Source organism: Mesoplodon densirostris, chromosome 12 (genome assembly GCF_025265405.1).
Source record: "Mesoplodon densirostris isolate mMesDen1 chromosome 12, mMesDen1 primary haplotype, whole genome shotgun sequence".
Lineage (NCBI taxonomy): Eukaryota > Metazoa > Chordata > Mammalia > Artiodactyla > Ziphiidae > Mesoplodon > Mesoplodon densirostris.
Window position 1 is genome coordinate 39,149,253 of NC_082672.1, and position 16,795 is coordinate 39,166,047.

Sequence of the window (16,795 nt, forward strand, 5' to 3'; positions counted from 1 at the left end):
TAGAAAATAGAAGAATATGTTACATTTAAAATGAAGAGATGATTTGGGATTTTTACAAAAATTAATTGAAAATTAAGTATATAAATATAGGTGTGTGAGATTATTAAACACTGGAAATTCACCATCCAAAATTTCTTAGGTAAAGAAAGCAAAATGCTATGTGAAATTAGGTTGAAATATATATCATTTTTGGTTTTTATCCATGAAAATTGTCAAATACCAGCGACTTCATTTTACTTTGATACCTTAGCCAGGTTGGGACTGCAAAATTGGGAAATAACTAACCATGAAAGGCAATTATATGATTATTAGGCCTTTGTGTAAAAATTTAATAGTTAAGTTTTCTGATAAAATGTGATCAGCACAAATTTGGAAAATTTATTAATTTATTCAATGAATAGTTATTGACTTCCTAGTATTTGCCAGATGACATGGTCACCACTTCTGGAAAAGAATTTGGAAAACTATGGCAGACTGGCAGTTATGAAGAACATTGCTGTGAGGTGGTGATGCAAATATGCTCACTCTTCACTTCTAGAAGTCATCTGTGGTGCTATCAACTTTATAATCCATTGTACTCCCAGCACTTACTGTAGTAGTTTAGCTCTAACTTTAATTTTGTTGGTCCAGGTTCAAATTTCCCACTGCTATTTAGTAGTCATGACATTAGGCAAGTTATTTACCTCTCTTAGATCCTATTATCATATCTGTAAAATCTAGGTAATGTCTTCCTCCCGGAATGGGTGAGGAGTTAGAGATTTGTCTCAATCAGCTCTGGCTGCTATAACAAAATATTATAGACTAGGTGGTTTAAATAACAGAAATGTATTTCTCACATTTCTGGAGGCTTAGGATGTCCAAGATCAGGTGCCAGCCAATTTGGTTCCTGGTGAGGGGACTCTTCCTGGTTTGCAAACAGATGTCTTCTTACTATGTCCTGCTATGGTGCAGAGAGTGAGGGAGAGAGAGAGAGAGCATCTTTCTCATGTCTCTTCTTATAAGGGCACTAATCCCATTCATGAAGCTCCACCCTCATGAAATAGTCACCTCCTAAAGGCCCCACCTCCAAATACCATCACATTGGGTATTAGTCTTTAACATATGAATATCAGGGTGAAACGAACATCCCATTCATAGCAAGATTTTATGTAAAAGTGTCTAACCATACAAAACAACACTTCATCATTATATGTGAGTACAAGAATGACCACGACCTAGCTTTGCCTGCCCTCAAGGAAATTACAGTCTTGTTAAAAAGATTTTTTTCTTGAAGAAAACATGGGAACTTTGACATCTTAAGTTGAACATGATTACATGAGAAAAATTCATAGCTAATAAAGTTTTCTTTAAAAACAAATTCTTTAGGGCTTAGAAAGCAAATTATATGCCTAGGGTGTCCTAGTTTATTTCAGCTCCCAAATATAAAAAGGAGTGCTTATTTTATTTTTTAAATAATTGCATATTGCTGATCTTTCTAAAAGAGCTGATTACAGATAAAGTAAAATGTACCCCACTGAGGTACAGTCCAGAATTCTGAAGAGTATTCTCTTCTTGCAGCCAAGCTACACAGCGTAAAAGCATCATAATTATAAAGTTTTATCAGAATTCAGTCAAAGGAAAAGAGTATTTAGATGATTTCAGGAAGTACCTCAGCTAAGGTAATTTGAAGACCTATATTTCTATAGGAAAGAGTTTGTCAAAAGGACTAGAATACTTAGTCCATTGGACAAGACTTCCATCTCCGTGGTGATTGCAAGATACACATTAGACAAGTTCTATATCTGTTAGTTGTTTTGAATTCCTATGCCATGCTCCATGTCACAGTTTTAACATGCTAACACAGCCCAGCTTGCCTAGAACAACACAGTGCTTGAGTAATTGAAGGAAGCTTCTCAGAAATGCATATACGAAGTGTTATATAGTATTATATAATTGGTGCTTTCAGAACTCCCCAACTCTCCACATTCTGTATTGATTATTAGCTTAACTTTCAGAGAACATTCTGAATTCCCTTATTTACAGTTTCTTGAGAAATACCTTACCATAGTCTTCAAGTACTAACAACACTGTTAAGATGTCTTTCAAAGAAATTTTATATTATACTCTTTAATTAGAATGTCCTGTTAGAGATAGAGGATAAGACAGGTTGCAAAATAATATTCTTTTTTTTTAATTAAAAAAAAGACTAAGAAATACAATGAAGTTCCAAGGTTTTTTTAAAAAGACACCAACATATAAATATAATTGAATTGAAGATGTTTTAAATTGATAATTTTTAAACAGATTTTTAGAGAAAAATATTTTAAAATGTTAAAAATATGTGTGCCAAGTTATTTAGTCTATAGACCAGGAAATGATTAAATGCATCACTAAGGCAAAAAGGAAGTTAAAAATGGCATCCCGACCAAGTCATACTTAATTACAAAGTTAATGGACAATGTCCTGAATAAAATTAAACCCTGACAACATCTTTTCAGGAGCATTCAAAGTTAGTATTGCATAAAACATCAAAATATTTTATTTTTTCTCTTGGTGATTATAAACATAGAATGCTAAACCATTTAGACTACTTGAAAATTCTTTTCTCTATTTATTTATGAAACATATTTTGGAGTTTGAAAAAGTTACAAAAATGCTATAAAATACCTTTTCTAAAATATCCCTGATTGTCAAAATTATGTCCAAATGAACATAAAACAATGACAGATGCATGTAGGTCATTCACATATTAAATATTTAAAAATCATGCAACTAATCACAATTGAACCACTCTAGGAACAAGGTAGTATCACTTTAGGATGCAACAGAGATGTTATAAACAATTTTGACATTTTTGGTGCTGTGTGATGTACATTAATAGTCATGATCTGAGGAATTATCTGTCATTGAACTTACGGATAGAGCTCTCCATAGGGTTCTTTAAAACTATTCTTTCCATCAGAAGAAAAATCCAAAAAAAATTGATACTTTGATCTTATTCATTATGCTCATGAAACAATATCTCAAATCAGCAGGCAAATTATATATCTTCAAAAAGAGGAGAGAAACACAGTTTTTGAAGTGATACTTTTGAACACTTCAGTAGAGCTAGCTGGGAAAGAAAGGTTAAGAATTTTGAGTTTGATTCTTCACAAAACCAGGAAATCTGGGCTGCCTGATGATTCTGTTAGGATCTTTTACACCTTCCAATTTCAGTTTCATTTTTCACAATCTAGCTACACTTGACATTGACATCAAGCCAAAACACTTCAACAGAAATATTTTTTTAATATCCTAATGTCATTAATAATAAATTGATATTGAATTTGATCATTCAGATCAATGAGGAATAACTAATAGCTAGATCAAAGATATTATTAATCAGGACTTCCCTGGTGGTGCAGTGGTTGAGAGTCTGCCTGCCGATGCAGGGCACGCGGGTTCGTGCCCCGGTCCGGGAAGATCCCACATGCCGCGGAGCAGCTGGGCCCGTGAGCCATGGCCGCTGAGCCTGTGCGTCCGGAGCCTGCGCTCCGCAACGGGAGAGGCCACAACAGTGAGAGGCCCGCGTACCGAAAAAATAAATAAATAAATAAATAAAAGATATCATTAATCAATACCCCTTCCTTTAAACACATTGTTTTTGGGGTTCAAAATATTTATGTGCTGAGGAGGAACTCCAGTGCTGATTTCTTTTGTTACAAGATTGTCCATTATTTCAGTTTGTTATTTTGTCTGTTTCATAGGCCTTTTACAAAAATCTTGTAGAAGGAAACACTATTATTATTATTATTATTATTATTATTTGAGATATGCGGGTCTCTCACTGTTGTGGCAACACTTGCATGTAGTATGTACTTCACTTGTATTTCCAACTGTTTGCAAGACATTTCCTTTTTGGGTATCTTGTTGACACATGAAGCACAATATATTCAAAACAAAGATAATGTCTTCCTCCAAAGAACTCTGTTACTTATATTTCATATGTCAACTGATGGTAGATTATCCTTCTGTGAACCAAGTAAGAACTCCAGGAGTTCTTTTTTTGTATGATCCTCAGCTTTTAAAAAAACCTGACTTACATCCTGCACCCTGATATACTGTTAAATTGTTATTTCCTGACCAGTGAAATTCTAGTCAGCTGAGGAACCTAAACCCAAATGCAGTAAAAACCTTCCCCAGTTTTAAAAGTAGAATTAATCATTTCTCTGTTATCTATATAGCTCTACTGGAGAACTTATATTGTGCATGGTACAATATTTTGTTGTTTATTCGCTGTTTCATGTACTGTTTCTGCTTACAGACCACTTCAGAACTTAGTGATATAAAACAACAGCTGATTTTACTTTGCTCATGATTTAGAGGATCAGGAGTTCAGGAGGGATAAACTGAGCAGTTTTTCACTTAGATATCTCATGTGATTACAATCAGATGTAGGCTTGGGCTGTAGACATCTAAAGTAACTGACTTCTGGATGTCCAAGATGGCTCACTTAGATGGCTTGCAGTTGATGCTAGCTGTCGGCTGGGAGCTCAGCTGCGGGTGCTGACTGGATTGCCTACATGTGGTCTTGCCAACATGGCAGTGTCAGTTGGAGTACTTACATGGCAGCCAGCTTCCCCCAGAGCTAGAGAAGCAGATAGAAACTACATGTTTTTTCCTGATTTAGCCTAGGAAGTCATGCAGCAACACTTCTACTGTATTCTTTTGGTTACAAGTGACTCACACACCCAAACTGACAGACTGTCCAGCCCATGCCTCCCCATTCTCTCTTCTGTCCTAAAATGTCTTTTCAGCTTCATTTCTGTTGGTCTAATTCCTTTCCAGCTTTCAAGTTCTTCTTCAGTACCACCTGCCAAAGCCTTTCCTGATTCCATCATTGAGCTACCAGAGCCAATACCTTTGTGTTTGAGTTCAGAGAGACATTAGTTCAAATCCCAGATTTCCCGTTTAAGGGCTACATGACCTTGGGAAAGTTATTTAATCCCTTTATGTGAAAAGTAGCAATAATAACAAGACCTACCAACCTTATAGGGTTATTGTGAGTGTTGAATGACTAAACAGTAGAGAACATTCCCTGTGACATGTAGTAAGTAGACAATGTTAGCTATAACTCTTATCATACCTTCTTTTTCCAAAGCCCATAGTATTTTATTTGTACATTCTTGTATCTACCATAGTCTGCCCCTTGTAATAATTTCAGGACTTATTTTCTGTCTTCCGTATATTTAGTTCAATATGTTACAAGCAATTTATCCCAGTAGACACCTGTATCTTGAATACCAAAGCAGAGCCCCTCTGGTTCTTTAAGCCTCAGTAAACATAACACATAAAGAACTTGCCATTTTTTCTCCATTATTCCTTGTAACCTTTCCTCCCTATGATTCTTCTTGCAGAAATTAGAAAAGAAAAATCCGGAAAGACATCTTCAGTTCTGAAGGATAAAGGTAATAGAGTCAAGTTAACATAACACAAGAAATTTATTAGCAAAAATATCTGAATGCGTCCACAGTACATTAGTCACCTTCTTTGCAGGTTTGTGGGTCAGAATTGCACAGGACACTGTCATATATTTGAAAACTTTTATTTATTTACCTGTCTGTTAAATACTTTCCTTCAGTTCACTGTGACTTAAAGTGCTCTCATTATAATTTCTGAAAGAAAAAAACAGAAAAATGATTTTTTACAAAGAATGGAAGGGCTAAAAAAGATTAGAAGGAAAATAAAGAGTATAGGAATGGTTTGCTTCCATGTCCTCTGGTTCTCTCCTTTCTGTCCTTCATTAACTATATATTTAGTGCATAATCTTTCCAAACACTTGGTAATCATTGGCAAAACAAAGGTGGCAAAGCTAGGAATAGAGAGGAAGACTTGAGAATTGGAGTTCTGAATTCTGCTGTCTTCAAAGACTCCTAGTCATACTCTGTCTGCTTTAGTCTTATCAGGTTCCTTATTGCTATGAAAGAGCATGACATTCTTATTTAAATACCATTCAAATCCCAGGCCTCTTTCTAAGAATAATGTCCACATAAAGCCATCTCCATCGACTTCCTAATCAAATCTGGGGAATCAGAGGAGACTTTCCTGAAGAGTTATATTAAATTCAAGTATGATGCATGAGGAGTTAGCCAGACAAAGGTGTGAGGATTGTTTGGGAGAAGTACAGAAGCAGGGCATGTGCTCTTTGCCAGACACATTGCAATCTACTTTATATATTTTGTTTCTGCAAGTTGGTGCTTGATATCACCATTTCAGTAAAGGAGGAAGCTGAGGTACATGTAATTTAAATTACTCAGTGTCACACTATGGGTAAGAGGCAAAGGCAAGAACCAAAGTCAAGCCTGTTGGATTTTAACACCCATTTATTTCATTTTAACACAGATACTGCTTGCTCCTTAAAATAGGGCCCTTGTATTTGTATTCTTCAAAGCACCTTTGCTTTGAGTGCAGAGCTCATTACGTAAGTTAGAAAATCTGTTTGACATAGACACACTGGATATGCGATGTGGAAAAATAGTCTTTGTCCTTTTACTATTGGGGTGACTTTCCTTAATTCCCACAGAGGAGCTCAGTCCATTTTTCACCAGTGATTACTTGTTCTTTGAGAAAGACTCCTTCTCACCTCCATTCTCATTTTATCTGACAATTAACAAAAACATTGTCCTTGTCTGTGTGAGAACTAAAACTATGATTGAAACACACTACCAGGAAAATCCATATATACATGCAAAATCTAAACCTTCCCTCCTTCCAATGCAGTATGAAATATACTTATTTTGGTGAGCACTTATTTCACAGGAATACTTGAACCATACATTATTGTCCACTATGAAAACAACTCAACAGAAATTTGGGTCTTACCTCTAAAATGACCTTTCAGGCAATGATGATTATCAAAAATTTAAACTACTACTTAAAGACTTCACTTGTGCTGAAGCCTAAACTCATTGGAAATGGTACTTGTAAACATCTGTCTTGGAAAACATTATCTGGGAGAATTTATTTATTTATTTATTTATTTATTGGTACATGGGTTTAGTAGTTGTGGCTCACAGGCTCTAGAGCACAGGCTCAGTAATTGTGGAGCACAGGCTTAGTTGCTCTGTGGCATGTGGGAACTTCCCAGATCAGGGATCAAACCCATGTCCCCTGCACTGGCAGACAGATTCTTAACCACTGCACCATTAAGGAAGTCCCTATCTGGGAGAATTTATATCCACACTGACCACTTTACTAAGTTGGCTCCTGTAATTTCTATTATTGTTGATGTTGTTGTTGTTAATGTACAATTGCAGACAGTTTCCTAGGGAACACTTTTTCCTCAACGTTAAATTCTCTACTATTTGCAAGATGTCTCCACGGTCACTAGAAAATCATGTATATAAAGGTCTACTACATAATCATTATTGATTTGGAACTATTTAAAGTGAACCTCTTTTTTTATTCAAGCTGTGTTAATGCCCTCAAATATCTTTGTTATATACAAGTTGGGTACAATTTTAGAAGAATTATATTGTCACCTTTCCTTTATTTTCTGAATATAATTTTCATTATATACAAAAATCAAAGAAAAAATTGTAGTATTACCTATAAAATTTCAGTGACTTTAACCTCTGCAGTGTTATTGTTTCTGGAGAGGATTATTGAAGCTTGCTGCTGAACTGTGGCGGAATCACAATGCAGCAATTCCACTTGCTACATAGCCTCTTATTTCACTGGAGCAGCTTAAAGATTGCCTACCTTTGCTGGTCTCTTATAGACTCCACCTGCATGTATATATTAGAACCCATACTGAAGCAATGCTACATTTCAAAAATCAGAATTATTACACGGAAATCCTTTGGGGCTATATTTACTGGGGATGTGATAACCATGAGTAAATTAGACATTTAAAGAAACATCATTAGGCTTGTGTCTTTATTTAAGGAGGTATAGAGGGGGCTAGGGATGATTATTCCAAAGAAAAAGAGTAAGAGAAAGACACATCTTGTTGCCTTTTGCTGCTGGTTCAACTACTGACTTTCCTTGGCTAGTGGACTCATGTAAGCCCTCTATACACACTCAAGAGGGCAGAGCCCTGCTTATGCAGCCTTGACCATCCAGAAACCATACAACCCTATTAGTTAGCCCTATTATTGGTTATATTCCTTCTGGCATCCACCACTATCCTCTCGCTACTTGCTTCTTATTAGTCTGACTTATCTGAGGATGCAAGGTTCACCCATGGTCCAAGAAACTGCAAACCAAATCATAACCAGGCAACAAGGAGGTTAATTAATTACCTTTTATTAAGAATGCAATAGTAGCATCCTTAGGTTCCTCTGGCATTGGCGTAATATGATGGACATTAGAATTATTGACTAGCTTTGTGACTCAGGCTTGCATATGTTTGGACTAATGCCAGAGAATTCAGAGCAGAGCTTATCTTCTTTCATATTCTGATGCTCAGGACCATGCACCTGCTGATTCCCCCAACTTCTCTTTGTCTTCACCATACTTTTTCTTGGCCATTCCCACTCATCAAACAGAAGCTAGAGCTAAGAATAGGGTAAGTTGGCTGATGACTTTAAAACTGATCCCCAATGATTTATTCATCACGAACACTCACCCTAGTTCATTATTGCTTTTGTGTCTGGGAGTGGTGTAAAACCTGAAATGATCTTCCTATTTCTTTGTAAACATTTTCTCCATCACAACCTCCTACCAGATTATTTTGAGAGTTCCAAGAAATATCCCAGCACCTTTAAACATATTCTAGATCCTGATAATCAAGATTCATAAGCCTTCCTGTAGGCTCTTGGTCAAATGCAAAGAAACTACCATATTTGTAAAAACAACACACACAAAAAATGTGCTCTCCAGTGCTTTGCTCCTGACAAACAAGATAGATGCATTGAAAAATGCCTTAATAGCTGACCTAAATCAACGATGTTTCAATCCTTGCTAATACAGAAGTGCAGAATTCCCATATAATACTGTCTCCACATTTTTGGTAATATTTGGTATCCCTGGGTAGTTAGGGACACTCAGACCAGTCTGTGGACTTCTTAAATCCAGTCAAAAGGACACTGAGAAGAAATGAGATGCAGGAAAGTTGGTGCAGGAGATGACCCAGCCTGGGACCAAAGGTATCTTCCTACTAGCAAACTAGGAAATAAAAATTATTTCTATTTTCTGAGGACTTTCTTCAGATTTAAGGTGATGGGTTTATGACCTTCAAATACCCTATAAAAGTATATTTGTTTTTCCACCCCTTCCTTCTTTCTCCACCAAAATCGAAGCATTCTACAAGCCCTCTCTTTAGGACTTGTTCTTTATAACTACTTTAATCTCACACAGTCATGTAAAGACACCCATTTAAATCAACATGCTGAATCTTGAAATGTGAAGTTCCAGGCATTGTGCTTTCCCACCCCACCAGGAATCTGTCCCCACCACCACTTCTCATTTCACGATACATTAATTCTTTTGGTTTAGCCAAATGCAAAGTAGTAAGTTACCCCCATCAGCCTAAAAAAAAAAAAAAAGTTAATGAAGCTTCTCCGTGTGTCTATTCAATTCATAGTTCTTGATTTCATCTTCACATGCTGAAATACACAGAAAAAATTGATCTTATTTATTCTTAACACAATAAATAGCAACAGGGACACTCCTTTGCCACCAAAGCCACTTTTAAAAAGTCTACAAGCCTATGGATACTTAAGGCTCTAGTTTATCTATCAAGAAAATCTTGCTCTGAGGGACACAGCATTTTCAGTGGAACACCAGAATATATTCTTGACACAATCCAAATCCACCTGAGCTCAGTGGATTCTAAGTGATTGCCTGGAGTGGCATGTCCATTCACAAGCACCACCACCGTATTTTTTGCCTTCCACCCCAAACCTCAGATGAGAATAGAAAAAAGAGCTGGAAGGATAGATTTCTTTCTTTGCTTCCTTTCTCACTGCATTATTAATCATTTTTGTCAGTAAAATAGATACTGAGATTTAATGTTGCAGAAAAAGCAGAAAACTGGTTTTAGCTTTTATTTTTAATAGATTAAAAATGTATATTTCATCATATATTTTTATCAAATTTATCATAAATATGATAAATTTATCATATTTCTCATGTCTTTCAGACCCATATATATGTCTGGAAGGCATGATATGATTAGAGTCATTTTGTATTTGAACCTGGTAGGATAAATGAAGTTTTACTTGATTTGCTTTAACTAAGGACCACATGTTTAAGACATTGGGAGTTCACAGATGAAACTGTCTCAAAATTTATTTTAATCTTATTCTTGAAATTTGTTTGACTTGAGTCTGATGACTAAAACACCACATTTCCGTGATATATGCAGAGTTTTCCATCTGATTGTTTATTTTTTTGAAAAAACATAGCCTGAAAGAAATAAACTAAGTTAGTGCTGATTATAACAGTTTTGGAAGATTTCTAGATGCTGAAGTCATGTGTTTTTTAAAATTACAGATAAAGCAAGTTCCTATTCATCCAAATACACATCCCCTTAAATGAACAAATAGATTGTACCTCACTCAACAATTTACATTTATTTTTAAATAGAAATGATTAGAGAACAGCTTGTTGTACTCTATACTGTTGTTTCTTTGTCTATGATTAAAATTATTTTTGAAAGAAAATATCATATCATTTCCATCCAGGTTCACCTTACCGATAGCTCATTGACTCCATTGTATGTGTCTTCTTACATCTTTTGATCTTGGTTTCAAATAAATGTTCAATGTTTCTTTCCAGAGCCTATTAAGGGAAAAGAAGTGAAGGTTCCAGCTTCTGTAAAGGAAAAAGGTATTACTCTATAACGAAATGTGAAAACACATTGATCTGCCTAGTGCATATTCAGTTATTTGAAATTAAGTAGTATATCATTATTTTTCATATTCTCAAAACTCTAATTTTTATATGGCCTCCTCTGTTTTTGAGCAAAGGAAAAATTCTAAATTGTACTATGAAACAACAAAGGAATGAGTGGCTGTGTCAGAAATACTAAGAAAGCTTTGAAAAATACATATGCTATTCTGATTCTGTGAGTCTGTAGTGGAAAATCTACATTTTTAAAATATCCCAGGGTAAATCCTATTAGGAATAGCCATGGGAAACCATAGATTTAAGATACAAAAAAATACTTAAAATGTCTTAGTGATAGCTTGCCATTCTGTAAGTTCAGATACAGTAAAATCCTAACAAATTTTATAACTAGGAGTAACTTAGCGAGAAACTATAGTCCAAAACCATCATCTTGTAGGTAAATAAAACTGAAATAGTCAAGAAACTTTTCAGTTATTGTAATTTGCCCCAGAGCCAGCCTGAGATCGCTGATCTCCAAATCAAGCACTGTGATCTTGCTAAGGCATCTTATTTCACCTCTGGCCTTCCTACTATACTAGGCTCAGAGGAATGTGGATTCTGATATGCCATGCATCAAGTTATGTTCCCTAAAACATAAGTAAATATGTTAAGTCCAATGTAATACATTTAGTTTCTAATTATCCCAAGACATTCTATGGGTGTGGTGTCATTCTCGGAACTGTCTAATATTTCTTGTCAAAATGAACATAATAGTGAACCAGTAAAACCATGATGTATACCTGCTATGTTGAATGTTCAAATAAAGCCTGTTTCTACATTTACCCAGAAGAGAAGATCTACGTGAACTATTGACAAATATACAGGGACTTAGTGGTAAAAATTCCAATTTACTGGAATTTTTTATTAAAAAGAAAAAAAACTTTTGGGTTTAAAAATAAGCATGCGCTGGAGTTGGAGGAGATGTGGGAGAGTAGTAGGAGGGGAAAGCTGACAGGAGACTCAGTGAGAGCAATGAAGGACACAAGGAGAAGCTCCATTAGTCAGAGTAGCAATGTATAAAAAAATACCCTAAAGTCATATTTTTCTAACTATGCAATTAAATTTAAATTAAACAAAATTGTTATTTAGTGAAACATGAGAGCATAGCATGATTTTTTTCTCAGCCATGTATGTACTTAATTTTTTTAAAAAAGTATTTCAAGGAACATGGACTCCAAACCTATTAAGGCATTTATGTTTCACTTCAGAAAAATATCATCATATCCCAAACTTTATTTTTATTGTCACCTAGGTAGTAGTTATTTTGGTGCTATATACAATTTTATGTTTTTCAGGCATAATATGTAAATTAGGATATTTTGCTTGCAAGAGAATTTTTACGTTATGTTAAATGTTCAATAGACAGCAAAATGTTGTTACATCGTATTATTTGAAGAATGAATTAATTGTGAAGACTAATGACATTCCTTTGGATGAAGCTAAACTGATTTATTTCTTTAAAAGAACTGTAGATTTCTTCAACATGATCTGACTGTTGATTGCAAGGGAGATTTATATAAATATCTAAATTGAAAAGATTTGATGCCATCAAGTAATTCAATCATTCAATGATGTTACAATTCTTTTGCCAAACTAAGATAGAAATATCAAAAATGAGGGACAGACAGGAATATTATAAATTTCCACATTTTTATTAGGAAGTGCAGTGCAAAATTTTCCCCAGTAGAAATGTGTGTGGAATGTATATTTGAATGAAAAACAATTTAGGTTTCCACTAAAAACACGTGATGCTAATTTGAGTCTTTGAACACTGGAAATATCTACTTAAGAGTTTCATCTCTCTACTTTCATCCTTCCAGGTATTGTTTTTTTACCATCCCATTCCACATGGTCAGTGTAGCACCAGCCAGTGTGTGGCCACAGATAATGGTGATGGGGAAGGCAGCATTTGGAAAAGATGCATTTTTTTAAAGTTATATTCTCATTTCATTAATATTGAATTTTCTACTTTACTCTATGTTTCAAATAACCACTTGAGTATATTTAATGTGTTTTTTCTTTTACCATTTAAAGCAACAATGATCTCCCGTAGTAATGTGCCAGAATATTATTGGTGTTTTGCAATTTTATGAATTGAATTTCATCATTTGTTTTCCACCGAACAACCAAAAATTCAGGCCTGTGGTGCTGAATGTGAATGACAGTCCTAGGACATTTTGACAGAAAGTGTAACATGACATGCAGACTTTCACTTTCACCTCTGAGAGGTGGTGTCACATTAGGCTTTCTTTCCTTAAAGGGGGTCACTGTCATCTCACATATATCAGGACAGCTACAATTCAAAAAATTCTTACTAAAAAAGAAATTAATTTTAAAAGAAGTCTTGTTAGATTAAAAGTTTAGCATATCTTCTTTTAGTAAACAGAGGGAGTCTTAAAAGTCTTTATTTAATATCCAGTCAAAGAGCATCAAACAGAGCGATAACATCATGCACACTTAAATGATAAAATTCACAAATACATAGAAATTAAACAACATATTCTTGAAAATCCAATAGGTCAAAGAAGAAATTAAAAGGAAATTAGAAAATATCTTTAGACAAATGAAAATGAAAACACAACATACCAAAACTTACCGACTGCAGCAAAAGCAGTTCTAAGAGAGAAGTTCATAGCAATAAATATCTACATTAAAAAAGAAGATGAAAGATTTCAAATAAACAACCTAACTTCATACTCCAAGGAACTAGAGAAAAAAGAACAAACTAAGCCCAAAGTTAGCAGAAGGAAGGAAATAATAAAAATTAGTGCAGACTTAAACAAAACAGAGAATAGAAAAATCAACAAAACCGAGTTGACTTTTGAAAAAATAGACAAAAATGACAAAACTTTGGTTAGATTAAAAAAAAAAAGAGTGAAGAGCCAAATAAATAAAATCAGATTTGAAAGAGGAGACATTAAAACTGGTGCTACAGAAATAAAAAATGGATCATAAAAGACTACTACAAATGTTTATATGCCAACAAATTGGACAACCTAGAAAATCAAAATAAATATCTAGAACATATGATAGCCAAGACTGAATCATGAAGAAACAGGAAATTTGAACAGACTAATAACAAGTAAGAACATAATTGAAAGCCTCCTAACAAAGAAAGTCCAGGACCACAAGGCTTCATGGTGAATTCTACCAAATATTTGAAGAAGAATTATTGACAGTTCTTTTCCTGAAGAATTGTCTAAATAAAAATTATACCAGAGGGCCTCCCTGGTGGCGCAAGTGGTTGAGAGTCTGCCTGCCGATGCAGGGGATGCGGGTTCGTGCCCCGGTCTGGGAGGATCCCATATGCCGCGGAGCGGCTGGGCCCGTGAGCCATGGCCGCTGAGCCTGCGCGTCCGGAGCCTGCGCGTCCGGAGCCTGTGCTCCGCGACGGGGGAGGCCACAACAGTGAGAGGCCCGCATACCGCAAAAAAAAAAAAAAAAAAAAAAAAAAAAAAAAAATTATACCAGTAATAGTAGCACTTTTACTCTAGTAAAAGTAAAAAAGTAGCAACTGACAGTCTAACACTTTTCCGGTTGTGCCCATCAGGCCAAAATGCCAAGTTGATGGAATGAATGGAAAGGGGATACATTTTGGAAAGAAAAGTAGTTGAGACTGCCAGAATTTTCTCTTAATAATTGGCTTTCCAAAATTAATGTATCTAAGTACTGTGAATTTTATTTCTTTCATTCAAAAAGTTAATGTACAGCAGTAATATATGTGCAACTATATGTATGTAAAATATATGGACAATTATAATTGTAAAGCCCCAATATTCCTTCCTTGGTATTCTCTCCATTTAAGCCCTCAAGAGGATGACTCACTTTCACTCTGCATGTTCATTTTTCTTGTCACTCCAAGCCACATTATGCAAATATTCTAATGTGCTTCTCTCCTTCAGGAGAAATTTTTTTAAATGTCATAGTATTTTATTTATTAAATAAATAATTAATTAGTTGAAATAAATTTAAATAAAATTGTTATTTTATTTTTTATTTTTCTTGTTCCCTTTTTAAAAAGATTTAAATGTTTAAATCTTTAAATTTAAATTTAAAAAGTTTTTCATATAAGGTCATCTATTATTTTTATATATTTAACCAGTTGTAGGATGAGCCATACCTATGACCTCTGACCTTTTATTCACGTAATTGATTATTCTCACTTCAAGTTTAAGAAAATGAATTCTGGTGCTCAGAAACATAAGTAAGAAAAGGTGACTGTCTCTTGATAAGGGAAAAAAACAAAGACTGTCTGCTTATTTACCTTGGCAAGTGATTTTTGCACAACTTTTTGAACCACTTGAATGCTGTAAAGTCAACTGGTTCATTACCTGAAATATATCCAACCAGCTCTCCTGCCATCTTCAAATAACATCACAGGACCTTGTTCTGACTGACTGTTCTCTGTGTGACCTACAGTATGTTCAGCCTCCTCCAATTATTTCTTACTTCTTTCAGTGCAGACTCTTCATGTTGGGAAGCTTCAGGGAAGGATAGAATCATGAGGCACACATAGCAAGGCATAAAAGAAAGATTAGATAAAGACAGAGTGACACTATCAGGAATGTGGGACATTGTATTTAGCATATACAAAAGACAAAGGATCACGAAAATGAAATGATGACAGAATGAGGCACGGAAAATGTATGCATTTATTCTGTGCTGCAAAGAGAGAATGCCCTCTGGCTCATTTTGTGTTTTTCCTGTCCACTCAGCAAACTTTCTTTGTGAGCATCAAAGTCCCATGGGAATCTTGCCAAGGAAGGGTTGCAGAATCAGGACTTAGTCATAAAGCATTGAGTCATGCATTAAGTGTTTGTATTGCGAACTAGAGCTATTTTAACACTATACCTATAGAAGCTTATAAAGCATAATTGCTTTTCTTGTTGACCTAAAGGGAATGAGAGGTGAGAGAGAGACAGACAGACACAGACATAAACACAGAGAGAGAACGGGTGTGAAATTACCAGATGATTATCTGAGGATAATGTACACCAATGTTGTGTATCTGGTGGGTCCATTCTAAATGACTTTTCCACCCAGGTAAGGTTTTAGTTAATGGGACAAAAATTCCACTTTACATTTTGGTCTAAACCATCTAAAACTGAAGCTTATAAATTTGATTTTCTTGGCATTTTGAAACCACATCTTAAATTGTTTTGTGTCAATAACAATTTTTGAGTGTTAGTATAATATTCTGGGGATATCTTAGTCACTGAGGCTCCAAAGATGAACAAGACAAAATCCCTGTCCTCAAAGATCTCACAGTACTTGGGAAAGAAAGTTGAGAATGAGTAAAAGTGAAGTGGCCTCCAGTGGTGACTTAGACAAAGCAAACCAAAGTTGTCATCCAATCAGTGGATATCTATGATATAGGTATTAGTACATGAGTGCTCAGGAAATATTTGTTCAGTTATTCAATCTAATCTCAGCCATAGATACATCAGCTAAGTATCATTTCTCCCATTTCAGAAGGTGAGAAAATTAAAATTTAGAGTGTTTTAGATGCCTCACATTAGACCATTTGGTTTTAAAATAGGGAAATAAATTTTAAACTGAGGGATTTTTTTGTTCATTTGGTTTGTGTCTGTCTGCTTTTCTCCAGCTGCACTGCAAAAAATGATCTCTTACTTTGGATGAAGTTGGGCAATTACTTGAGAGCATCATCACCTTGCCCCTTCATTATGCATGAAAGGATTCCTCAGTTTACAACCAAAGATAACACTGATTTAGAAACTCAAGCAGGAAAAATAGGAGCATAGAGAATGCATGAGGTTTCATAAGCATATGAACATGGTTCAATAAGAGGAAGGAAAATATTTAACAGTCCATGGAGTATTGAAGGAAAGAAATGTAGGCAGAGATAAGATGAAAAGTTGTGGGCTAGAGGCTGTCAGGTGTTGGTTCTCTGTGTAACTTCACCCAAACTCAGGACAGTTTTGTC

The 16,795-nt window shown here is 35.1% G+C and overlaps 1 protein-coding gene across 1 annotated transcript in view; it reads left to right on the top strand.

The window, feature by feature from the left end:
- The window catches only part of TRDN (triadin), a 303,903-nt gene that overhangs the window by 223,688 nt on the left and 63,420 nt on the right, over positions 1-16,795 (top strand). The window contains exons 22-23 of the mRNA XM_060114534.1: positions 5,376-5,426; positions 10,741-10,791. Coding sequence (XP_059970517.1) covers positions 5,376-5,426; positions 10,741-10,791 — 102 coding nt within the window. The remainder of the gene's footprint in view (positions 1-5,375; positions 5,427-10,740; positions 10,792-16,795) is intronic.